Source organism: Homalodisca vitripennis, chromosome 7 (genome assembly GCF_021130785.1).
Source record: "Homalodisca vitripennis isolate AUS2020 chromosome 7, UT_GWSS_2.1, whole genome shotgun sequence".
NCBI classification, from domain to species: Eukaryota; Metazoa; Arthropoda; class Insecta; order Hemiptera; family Cicadellidae; genus Homalodisca; species Homalodisca vitripennis.
Window position 1 is genome coordinate 109,127,725 of NC_060213.1, and position 13,558 is coordinate 109,141,282.

General features: G+C 33.5%; 1 protein-coding gene across 3 annotated transcripts in view; it reads left to right on the plus strand.

Moving 5' to 3' along the window:
- Nucleotides 1-424: 424 nt before the first annotated feature.
- LOC124366182 (cardiolipin synthase (CMP-forming)) overlaps nucleotides 425-13,558 on the plus strand; it is a 42,018-nt gene continuing 28,884 nt past the window's right edge. Inside the window, exons 1-4 of one of the 3 annotated variants that reach the window (XM_046822544.1) lie at nucleotides 425-537; nucleotides 7,395-7,531; nucleotides 9,487-9,553; nucleotides 12,683-12,883. In XM_046822544.1, the coding sequence (XP_046678500.1) occupies nucleotides 513-537; nucleotides 7,395-7,531; nucleotides 9,487-9,553; nucleotides 12,683-12,753 (300 nt within the window). In that variant the 5' untranslated portion in view covers nucleotides 425-512 and the 3' untranslated portion in view covers nucleotides 12,754-12,883. Of the gene's footprint in view, nucleotides 538-7,394; nucleotides 7,532-9,486; nucleotides 9,554-11,320; nucleotides 11,589-12,682; nucleotides 12,884-13,558 lie in introns of those variants that run through there. The other 2 variants (XM_046822545.1, XM_046822542.1) reach the window with 2 other exon arrangements.

Below are 13,558 nucleotides of genomic sequence, written 5' to 3' on the forward strand. Positions count from 1 at the left end.
CTCTGAAGTATAAAAAACATTAAATCTAACTTCCAGATAGTAATGCAATAACTACTAGAGCTTATTTCCGCTGGATAATACGAAAATTACTATTTAAAAACTCTAGGATAAGTTCCCCTTGAATGGATGGTTATAAATATAAAAAAATGTAATTAGGCCACTATTATATATATATTTCGGAATTGTGCTTTGTTACAGTTAAATCCAGTGTTAGTTTTTTCTTTTGGTGACTAATGTTTTTCGAAATGCGTGAGATTCACCAAACAACATCCAGAAAAATAGCAAACAAGACTGTTCAAGACTCCAATTGTTGCATATGCAGTGAGGCAGGAAACAGAACAATATTTATTACAAAGTAAACGAAATCGCTGATAAGGACAGTGAGAGAAATTCTAGGGCAAATATATACAGTACGGCGGCCTGATAAGGCGAACTGTTATAAAAGAGAGCAAACAATAAATTATAAAACTATTTGTAAGGTTGCCATACAATTAATCGGTATCACATCCAATATGCAGTCCACTGTAGTATACCTCGGTAAGTGATAACATAATTTACAGAATATTGTTTAATTCATAAATAAATAAATGAATACTTAGTGGGTAATCATGAATACGATAGCGTTGATCATTGAAAATAGTTAAAGATATTGACAATATTCATGTTAGTAATGAGAAAAGCTAAAGATGTACTTATGTAATATATATGTTACAGTTTACATATTGTGTAGTTATGGAATTATAATTTTCTTAATATGTGTATAGTGGAGAAGAAAAGATGTAAACAATATTATTAAATGCATACTGTATATTACATTCCAAAATAAATAAAGTGTAAATATAGATACATTCTATAAGCTCTGTTCTTATTGGAATTAGTTATTAATTTAAAACAAACACTCCAATAATATACTTTTTTATTTCTGTGAGGCCTTTCATACTCAATGAGCACATCATCAGACCCACATTTCATTGGAGTGTTTGTTTTAAATTAATAAAATGTAAAGTTAGATATTGAATTCAATTTTACATTGTATATTCCGTTTTAACTTTTAAAGACTCTTTTAATTTTGCACTAACGTCTTTTAGCAAATTGAATAATAACAACATCTTTAGAAATTTATCATAAATGCTGTTATAAATATTATATTTATAGAACGAACAGAAAGCAACCATTTTTAAGAGCCATGACGTGGACATGAACACGAAGGTTTCGTGAAAAACCGAATGATGTAGTTTCAAGTGAATTAAAACTCTTTTATTTAATTGTTAAGTAATGTAAGGATGAAATAAAAATCATAATAATTCAAATTATAGTCAGAATTTTATAGTTCAGGATTCTCGAATCTTGCACTTTATTACTAATGTATCGATTTCTATAAATGCAATAATAAAAGATTCCAACTTCAAATCTTTACAAAGTTGTTAATAATGACACATTAAATACACTACAACTGTCGAGCCATAAATATTGTGGTGTTTTTATTTAGAAAAAAGGTTGTTGAGAGTCAATAATTTTGATGCATAACCAAAAGAATTTACATCCAAAAGAATATATCGTGGAATTTTCCTTGATACAAAATAACTTAGAATACTAAAAAACAAATACGATAATGTATTGTAAAGTATGAGTTTTACAATAGAAAACTAAGGGACAGCGACGCTTACTGTCAAGAGTGACAGTACATGGATTATATAAGGTCGTTGAATTCAGTACCAAACGAATTCACTGAAGTGATGACACTCCAACGTAGGATTCGTAGAAGAGTTTTCATGTATAGCAACCAAGATGGAAGAGGTGGTTGTTTCGGGGCGGTGGATTCAGTACCAAACGAATTCACTGAAGTGATGACACTCCAACGTGGGATTCGTAGAAGAGTTTTCATGTATAGCAACCAAGATGGAATAGGTGGTTGTTTCGGGGCGGTAGATTCAGTACCAAACGAATTCACTGAAGTGATGACACTCCAACGTGGGATTCGTAGAAGAGTTTCCATGCATAGCAACCAAGATGGAAGAGGTGGTTGTTTCGGGGCGGTGGATTCAGTACCAAACGAATTCACTGAAGTGATGACACTCCAACGTGGGATTCGTAGAAGAGTTTTCATGTATAGCAACCAAGATGGAAGAGGTGGTTGTTTCGGGGCGGTGGATTCAGTACCAAACGAATTCACTGAAGTGATGACACTCCAACGTGGGATTCGTAGAAGAGTTTTCATGCATAGCAACCAAGATGGAAGAGGTGGTTGTTTCGGGGCGGTGGATTCAGGACTTGCACGAAGTTGAAAATTGTGGCAAAGTCTGAAGTGCATCTCGTCATAATAAAATGACACAGAGGTTGTTCGTGGTTTCTTTCAAAGAAGAAGTTGTGAATTAAAACTTAAAATATTTACGAGGATATGGAACTAGAAAGCAACATTATAACAATTTAAGATGTTATTTGCAAAAGCAAATCCCTAATAACGAAATGATGGTAGATGACAGAGGTACAAGTACCTAAGAACTGAGTTCCTACAGTCTAATATATTATTGATAGGTAGAGGCAATCAGTTAGAGTAGGCATAGAATGATTAACTGCAAACATAAAATGAGTTTAAATTAAAAATTTTATTTAAAAATAAAGACAACGGTAGAAAGAAACCGTGTAATCGTCTTGTGCAAACTATGTCTGATCCTGGAAATCCCAAAAATAATTTGAGAGCTCAGAGAGTTGTTCTGTATGGTTTTAAACGGGGGTTTTTAAAGGGAGGAGCCAATCCGCTTTAAACCTTATTTGCTTTATAGGCCACTGGCCTTTGAGAGGATCTTATCAAAAAGAATAAAGGGGAGAGTCGATGCTGTATAAGTTATATGATAGATAAGAAAAAGTGCTACGGTCACAGACAGGATTTGAACCTGCGCTATCTCTAACTCAGATCCAATGTCCGATGTTTTAGACCGCTAAGCGTTGAGTTGTTATAGTTCTTAAGATAATTATCCATCTTATCTTATTTACAAACAGTGCTCCGCTGGATGGCAATTTTCCCCAAAAAACTAATGAATGATTTCTTTATTTTGATAGACGAAGTTAGGGCAATTAGGTTCTATATTATTATGTCAATAAATATCAGTCTAAAGCGTTAAGGAACAGAGTTAAGAGGAGTATTATCTGTCTTAATATACAATTTTGATTTTGAATCAAATTATCAGAATATTACGAATCTATGTTTTCCACATGAACAACACATACTATTTTTAATTTTTATTTATAACTCCAAAAGCTGAATTAACGTCTCCAAGCAATATATCGTCCAGTACATATTTTCAAGCAAACATTAAAATTAAACATCCTGTGTTCTCTTATGCAGGAGTTGAGGAACTTTGTATATAACTGACGTTTACTCAACTCTCGTAGTTTTCATCAAATTGTTATTATTACTATCTTTGTTTTCTGTGTAATGGCGGATCAATTAATTGAGTAGTTATATTTTAAAAGAAATAAGAAAACTTAAATAAAGAAACGGTGCGTGGATTTTCACTGTATAAAATTTCCACACATAATATAAATATTTGTAAACACAGTATAAGAATTTGGGATATTTTGAAAACAATTTTTAAATAAACGTTCATTCTAATTTGTAATTAAAGATTTCTTGTAGAAGTTTCGGTTTCTGAAATATGAACTCTCATAATAGGGTCATAGCTTAAAGAGTGAAAATACGGAAATTTCGGTTGCCACGATAAAAAAAATATACACATACATAGATCTAAAACGTCTTCTTAAAGAAAACCTCTACTTTCGGCCATTGCATCTCATTTTTTTGTTTTATTTCCGGTGCAGTGCAGTGTTTGCCGTGTTGCCTCAATCAAACATTTTATACGTATGTTGGTCTAAAAAGCGTACTTCGGCTAAAATGTGTACTTCCCGTTAGTAATTTACTTGTGGTTTAAGATATTTTCGATGCCATGGTAGGATGAATTTTTACCCTGATAAAAGAAACCATATATACACACATTGGTCTTCTTTGGTAAATAGCGTCTACTTTCGGCCATTGCAATCTACTTTCTATCCAAGGTATTTATTGTGCCGGCACTCTCTAAGATCATAATAAAAATTTATATAAAAATTCACCTTTTCAGGAGAGCGTGAAGTTGAAAACCAATTATAGTTTACTTTTAAGGGTTGCAACCATATTTCACCCCCTATGTTTGGTTGTCCTTCTTAACAATGCTTTTGTTTTTTATATGCCTCATGAGCCACGTATGTGTCAAATTTTATCTTTCTAGAACTTTGGGTAGTTGAAAAACAAAATGTAGATATTCAAGGGTTTTTAATTCCATTATGAATGTTTGAGATTTATTAAAATGCTTTAATGTTTTGTTCTAAGTCATGAGGCATACGTGTTCCAAATTTAAACTTTTTGGGGTATCGGGGAATTGAAGAATAAGTAATTAGTGAGTGATTATGGCTTTGCATTCTATATAGAGATGAAGTTCGAAAATTTAGTTAGTCTATAAATAACTATTGGAGCCATTGTAAAAACTGTACGAACACTTCTATTTCGTTCACATTAAAAATAAATAAAATTAAAAATAGAATATTTTTTGTGGGAGCGCAGAGGGGGAGAATGACATGTGATATATATGGGACTTTGGTGGTACTTTACAGAAAAAATGTTTTAACGACCACATGCTATATCAAGGATCTCAACAATATGAAGTTAAATAGTTACAAAATCCACTTGTACTTTAGAAATTAGTTATAAGTTTGGTTAATAAATGTAGCAAAAATCAAACTTTACTTTAAACGTTAAAATTATGCTGCCAAGTGACGTAGAAATTTTACATAGGCGTGTATTCATTTAGTGTGTCCCAGCCGTCAAAATAAGAATAGGTGTTTGGAATTCTAAAATACTGTAAAACCGAGGCAGAAAAAGCAGGGATACTCTTTTTAATAGAAATTAAAATCCTTCCTTACAGTCCAAAAGCAGGGTAAGTGCACCTAACCCTAAACTTTCAATCCTAACGCTTAGGATGTGACGCACTACTGAAAATGGCATACAAAATAAAACTTTGGTCTAAATAAAACAAAGTTTTATTATTTTAAGGTAAAATAATAATTACTTTACTCATTTGCATAGGAATGGCTGTTTTTATTATACGTTTAGTATTTTTATCGAATGGTTATTAAAACATCAGTATGAGGCATGTCATCTTTTAGTTGTTCAATACCTGAATCGTTTCTTCTGTTCTCTGTTACCGCTGAAAACCAAGTTGTGACACAATTCCTACTCCGATTCTCACACCGATGCTATGGTTGGTCTGGAGCCGATTATTTGAATCTTCATAATTTACAGTTATCAATACTGAAACATTTACAATTGTTATTATTATATTGTACACTGTATTCTGTGGCCGAACATATTGTGTTAGCTAAAAAACAAATCTCCCTGGAATCCAACAGAAATAACAAAAAACTTTCTCCACTTTGTAAAACATATTCGAAAAACCCGAGGATAAATGACAATCTGGATAAATGAAGCGTATTATATTTCGAAGTTTAATTTAAATTAAATTTGCTTGTTTATCGGCTCATTAGCTTTTCCGTTACAAAATAATAATGCAATGTTATATCTCAATTCTCCAACTTATAATTTTGGTGTCAAGAAAAAAAGCGCACTAGGAAAATAGTGCACTGTGAAGAAAGCGACCAGTTAACCCTTTTGGAAAAAAGGAATTAAGCACATATGTTCTTAGAAATAAGGAATATTACTTACACAGAGCGCTTACGTAATCTGAGCTTCAATTTCGGTACCTCAAGGGATGTTTTATTATTATATTTAAGGCGCCATAAAAGCCCTCAATGATGACCAGGAGCAATCAAAACGATACTTCCCACCTGTTTTAAACGTGATCTGACGTCAGAAAAGTTGGAAGATCTGAAACATGATCTGAGGTCGAAAGTACCAATCGGAAATGCCCCTGGCTATTGTATTATGCGATGACTAACCTCTAAGGAGTTCTCCGTTTCGTGGTAATGTACCTCCTATCCTAAACTGTTATATTGGCCCTTGCGCCATTTCTTCACATATATCTATATTTCCGTTTTTTTGGATAATCTATAATATTAGTATTAGAATTCATCAGGGTAGGGAAAAAACTGTGGCTCTCTAACTGAAAAGTCGCGGTTTCCATTCACGAGGGAGCCAATACAAATTTGCAAGTAGGTTTGGTATGTTCCCTCTTAAACAGGTTTAGGATTTTCAATAAATGAATAATGCCATTGATATAGGATGAAACCGCATAAGAACGAAGAGTTTTAAAACGTCTAAAATTTTATCCACTTTTATGGATTAGAGGAAGTACTAGACTCACGAAACGATTTTTTGTGTGTGCCTATTTTGCGGTTGGTTTTAATGTCTATATTACAGTCTCAGCAGCCAATTTTCTTCCCTCTATTGAGGAAGGTACTTTTTTTCTTAATTTATATAAAAATATTCGTTAAATTACAAGAATAAATTGACCTTTGAATGTATATAAAGTAATAATAAATATTGTTAAATCGTAACTAAACTATAAATCTGAAGTTAACACATATATTTGCAAAGTCATTATTAATAATATAGAGAACTATGTGAGATTACTACATGGTTTCTTAATTTGTGGTTCGTTTACTGCATATATTTGTGCAATTTGTGTAAATTTCTAGTGCCTTATCAATACTATTAATGGTTTACTGACAATAATATTTACACTCTCGCCCCGGATCACCACTACGTCTGGGGGTGATAATCCCGTAACGCCCTACTTCAAATAATTATATATCTTAAAATTGCAAGATCTTCGAGACTCTCACTCACTCACTCTGTTGCACGCTCTTTCAAATACAAATTGTCCCGGTTATCTATAGAACAACTTCCAATTTATGTCTGAAATAAGTGAACGAAGTACAAGGAAGTATCTATTCCAATTAATCGACAACTACCTTTAGTAAGTCGTTTACAGTGTTTCTGTCTGTCGATTGTGGAATGCTCTACCTGTAAACATCAGAGCCATCGATAAGCGCGCTTGCTGAGGGCGGAGGTCAGGGCCTTGATGCTGGGGGCTCAGGGGGTATAGCGGTTGGCAGCTAATGAATGGGGTACTTGGGGCAATGGAATGGGCAAGTTGAATGAATTCGAGTGAGTCTTGTAATAGTAGTGTAAATATGTATACAAAGTTATATTAATGATTGATGCTTGTTTCTTAAGCTAAGTTTCATGTAATATACAATTTAAATAAATTGATTTATGTTTAGTTATAAATGGATATATGTTAGTTTAAGTTTTTATGAGGTAAAGTGGTAGAGAGGACTATCTTTGTCTCTAATAAAGACATTTTCCCTTTCATTTCACTACTGTTTTGATTTATTTCCAGGGTTATTGTCAGCTATCTTGCTGTCAGTGCAGGCCGTTCCATACCCCGGACCCAACCCTTACGCCAGACCTGTGGCTAACCCTCTAGCACTACCATACGCCTACCCAGAGCCCAACTGCTGTGGAGCAGGGTCCAGAGTAAGTATTTGTGGTTAATAACTCTCAAGTGACGGACGGTTTACGTCACTTACACACTAAAATCTACTAAAGATCTAACCAGGGTTGAGGAACAGATTAACAGGAACTTTTTAAAATGTTTTGTGATTCCATAATATTATGACGTGTGAAAGAAGTACACCCAATGATTCAATGCAGATGACGTCATGTCTACATTAAAAATATAAGTTTTATTTGATGTCACCGCGAATCACTCTATAACTATGACATTAATCAAAGAAAATTGTTATTGATCATGATCTGAGGTTATCATACTCAGGATCCGCTTCACTCGCTAAAGAATGTGCTGTAGATGTCCAGAAATTCGCTGTAACCTATAACAGGACGAAAAAGAATAAAAAAGGTGTGATGCCCTAGAAATGTATTGACGATGAATTCTTAGAATATTTACTATGAAACACTACTAAAAGGATTTTTATAATAGACCCATTAAATAAAATTAGTTGAGTTTGAATCCAGTATTTGATATCAGAAATGGAGTAAAAATCCCGTTCTGGTTTATACTTACTCCAAACAGAGCAAGCAATAAGTCTTTGATTTATTCTCCAAAAGTGGTTTTAGCCACTAAACCAACAGGCACCAACGATCTCAAACTAAAGGTCACGGTTCAATTTTTGGGGAGTTCAGTAAAAATGTACTGTGGAATGTTTTTCCTAAATAAGTCTAAAGTAATAAAAATGCTATTGTCGTAAATAGGAGCCCCAGTTTCTCAGAGTAGGGTAAACAAACATTCGTAATGGTATCGACTGAGAAAGTTAGGCATTTAACCATTGTTCTATTTACATCGATATAAACTATTGCTCCAGCCAAAATTCTGTCTATGAGGTGGACATATGTATATATATATATATATACATACTATAGTCCAACCAACAGTAATATTTTGGAATATTAGCTTACTAGCAGTATTTTTATTTAGTAAAATGAACTTTAGAATACCAATTGGGTATATTTTGTCAGCCAACACCATACCTTGCAAATTATTATATACAAAACTGTTACACTGTAAGTATTGTAAATGAGGTTTTATATTCTATGCAAACGTAATTTACCTTCTTTTACAAGAATGGGGTCGGGTAACTTTCCTTTCTGATTTTATCTAATGCATTGGCAACTAGTGGTGAAATCCTCCGCCAGATGGTGAAAAAGTAAAACACCTATTGAGATAATTACACGACAAAATTAATTATAGGGTATCAGATCACAGATGCCTGAGAGAGCAATGAAACATTACAATGTATGAAAACCTAGAGAAATATTTGGGTGCTTTGGTGTGAGCTAGCAAAAATGACTCCATTAATTCATTCCGGTGGAGTAAATGTTTCATGAAGTACAAGCCGAGAGATTCCGTGTGCTCTTCTAGAGGGGAATCGTAGCTGGCAAGGTGGGGGGAGCGGCGACGGAGGGGAGGCAGCTCACAGATTGAGGTCGCGACTTCCCCCTCCACTCCACATGACCAGTAGGCTACTGCGCATCGTCGCTCCTAGGATCACATTGAATCTCTCGGTCCGTAGTGGGCTGGGAAGGCAGGACTATAGAATCTTCATGGAAGAGTTAGCACTTTTGTTGAGTTTGTCCGTCACCTGGAAGGTTTTTTACTGTATATGGACTATCCATAACCTGCAAAGGCTTAACACACAAAGTACTTAGGGGGATGCTGTACTGTTATTTAATGCATACAGCCAATGGATTACCCACAATGTAGTTGGAATAATTTGTGGAAAACCTCAAGAGGTCCAATGAGAATTCATGAACAACCTTTATTCTTTTCAACTATACGTTACATTCAAGAACACAATCTCGAATACTTACATTCTCAATAATATAATACTCCACCTTGATAAATACATATATTATTATTAATATGATACTAGTCTACTCATCATCGATTTTACTAACCGAATGTAATCTTTCAGTGCGGTCTCGGGCTGTGTGACTGCTGTGGAGGAACCACGTGTGAAAATGGAGCCTGCAACCCCATCAGTAAGTACATGGAAATTCACGTCCTTAGTTGGAAAACATACTCCTAATATAAATCTTTTAGGTCTTTATGGCAAGTTACTTTGAGAGCAGACTAATACATTGGTCATACACCGTGATATCTGTTAACCATAGTATTTAATACTGTGGTGAATAGATATTTTCACAAATCTGATTTTAGGTCCTGCTATGTGACCTTTAAATTACTAACTAGTACACTCGATTCAATAATTCACCTTTTTGGAACATTTGTAATTGGTCCTGATTGGTCCTTGGAGACATCGATATCACCTTTCTTGAACTAAACTGAAGAAGTCCTAAGTATTGATAAGTCCATGAAATAGGATCTCTCCGAGGTCACCTATTGGATTAAAAAAGAATATATTTATTGACTCAATGATACTTGCAAATGTTATTCAACATAAGACCTTTATAGACTACTGTATACCGTGAATTTATTTAGGAAGAATAGAATTATCTTGAATATACAACTTAAGACAACCCTAACAATATTTAGAATCCATAAATTTTTGTAAAAATAACTCAAACTATACATGATTTTTTCTCACTCCAGATATGCTACTCATAATTAATTCTCCATACTGAGACCAGCTTATGAGGTGTAATTGCTATTAACAAACATTTAAACACAAATAACAATTAATTGTTCTCTTATATATCGTACGTTATTGGAACGAACTCCAAGTCCGTTTTGTAAATGGCAGCTCAACCAGTCCTGAGATAAGCTTAATACTGGAGATAATACATATTCCTGTCTTGGGGACCACTTTGTAATCATTGCATGTTCAAGATAAGGCCAAAGGGGTAGCTACGTGTAGTCAGTTTTGTAAATGGCCGCTCAACCAGTCCTGAGATAAGCTTAATACTGGAGATAATACATATTCCTGTCTTTGGGACCACTTTGTAATCATTGCATGTTCAAGATAAGGCCAAAGGGGTAGCTACGTGTAGTCAGTTTTGTAAATGGCCGCTCAACCAGTCCTGAGATAAGCTTAATACTGGAGATAATACATATTCCTGTCTTTGGGACCACTTTGTAATCATTGCATGTTCAAGATAAGGCCAAAGGGGTAGCTACGTGTAGTCAGTTTTGTAAATGGCCGCTCAACCAGTCCTGAGATAAGCTTAATACTGGAGATAATACATATTCCTGTCTTTGGGACCACTTTGTAATCATTGCATGTTCAAGATAAGGCCAAAGGGGTAGCTACGTGTAGTCAGTTTTGTTGTGTTTAGAACCTATGAATGTCTATGCAATATTCAAGACATTTCTTTGAATTCAGACTTTTTTACATGATTTCAGGCATTGCTATGAAAACTTTAAGGAAAGTGGAGTAAAGGCCTGAAGTCGGACTATCCATAGCCATTTCTTTGTGTGCGTTTCCGGTATAATATGAATGCCTGTATAACATTTATAGGATTTTAGTTTTTATCTTTCACACAAGAAGAACGTAATCCTGAAATCGGAGGACATCACTTTTTCCCGCAATATCTGTCAGAGAACATGTAATGGAATTTATATAAACATTCAAATATAGTTCTTGGAACTAAGATCGATCCACGTTATTCTCTCGCGCTTGGGAATTGGCCCCAATAACCAATTTCTCTTATTGGATCAGCTAAAAATAAAGCAAAACTAGTGACGTTGCATTAGGAAATAGACAGTGGCAGAGACATTAAACACTTTGCAAGGCAACAGGCTAAAATTAAAATAAACAGTCAATAACTGACTATGTGTTATGTTTTCAGTCAACTACTACAACGCGTTCTACGGTGCCCCGAGAGTTCAGGGAGGCTACGGAAACACCTTCGCATATTGATTGAAGCATATCTGGCTTCTTCCATATCCCATCATACTCCTCGCCATCCCATCACGTCCTTCTAAGAAAAACATAAATCAGTAGTTTATACCATTTATAATAAATAAAAAGAAATATTGTCTGTGTTTGTAAAAAGTACGTAGGCATTAAAATCCTGAACTTTGGACAAAAGAAAAATAATAAATGAATGATACATTTTTTGACTGACCTTAATCACATTCCACTACTTTGAGTAAAATAAATCATCAATAGATATTTAAATTACAAAAAAATAGTATGAGGGACAAATCCATAATTTACGTTAGCAAAGTGAAAATGGGCTAATATGGTGTAATTAATCTTCAAGACAACTAGTAAACTAATATCATACTCACAAAAAAACGTGTGTTATAATAAAACAATAAATATTTATTATTAGCTACCAAATCACTGCTAATAATTAGTATTAGCCAAACTTAGTATTAGTCTGTTAATTTCATTTATGAAGGAAACATGTTTTTACGGACATTAGCCAAAATTAAAATGATTTTTTTTTGCCAGTGAACTATTACAAATCCAAATTAAGAATACGTTGACACGAAAACTAAATTATTTTTTTCGCACAGCTATGATTTTTTAAAGGAGAAGGTGAGCCCCTTTTATACCTTATTCTGTCCGTTCTCATAACCCACTGACCTGTGCGAGGATCTTATCAAACAGAACAAGGGGGAAAGTCCATACAGTACAATGTTGGAACTAATAAAACGTTCAAATCTTGTCACAGACAAGATTTGAACCTGCGCTATCTCTAACTCACCCCAAACTGCAACGTCCTAGACCGTTCGGCCATCGGCACTCCTAATCTTATATACGTCACTTAATAATAACCCATAAAAATAAAAACACAGCATTACCTACCAGGGACACAAATACAGATAATATGTGTAAAACATTGGGTTTAAACGGGTGACCTATAACTAAACAGAACTTTGTAAAGTGTTAATCATAGAATAATCTGCCATAAATAAATTTCTTGTATATTATTTCATTAATTATGACACCAATTAATTACATGAAAGTTAATATTTAGCTTTTTAAAATAAGTCTAATGTTCTTCTTAAGTTGTTGCATGCCTGCAAATTTTATCCTATGCCTTAGAGACGTTGGTTAATATAAATTATCCCATAAATAGGATTCACGGCAATTTCGTGCATGAAATGATAACATTAGTTTGGAATAAACCCTTAATAAGGCATTAATGACAGTCATGCACAATAAAAAATAAAGGATTGATCCCATCTTATGATTTCAGTAAATTACGCCAACAACTTCTTTGGAGCCCCAAGGATTCAGGGAGGATACGGAAACACCTTCGGATTTTGATCTGGCTTCGTCCTCCCTTCCTATCATTACCCTCACCATCCTGTCGTCTCATCCTTGGCAAAATATATAGTAGATAGTTTATACTATTTATAATAAATAAAAACAGGAAAACTGTTAAAATATAAAAAAACAGTTAAATTATTCCCTCTTAGTTACAAAGCGTTTGTAGGTGTTAAAAAGTGGACTCTAAAAAAAAAAGTAAAACAAGTTCCATGAAAAGAGGTTATTAATTATCAAAAAGTTTCAGTTTGTTAATACAACCAAAATAAATAAAAATGGGTAGTCTACAGATTTATATAAAAGCCATTTTTGAGGAATAAACTCTCAAAAACTAAGGTAAGCTAATACTGTGTTACACATTTGATAATAGCATAATCTATGCTAAAATATTTAAGCACTACAGTTGGTTAGCGGCCAATAAGTAGCAAACTAGATTATATCTCAATAATTTAATAAGATCTACTCTAAACTATATATTTATTAAACATTTATTACTAAACGAATATATATATATATATATATATATATATATATACAATTTTTGATTTGTATATATATATATATATATATATATATATATATATATATATATATATTGTAGCCATTTGTGAACTAAGGGAGTTCTTTCCATTTTACTGTTTTAAAGTAGACTATTTTTGGGAAATAAGAATAATTTAGTTACGTCATATATAAAATGTTAAATTTACAAATAAAATTAAAGTGATACTATCCTGCGGCTCTTGTAACTATAAGAATCGACAGTTTCTTTATTTCCGTATGCTTGACGATTCAGAACATTATGTTA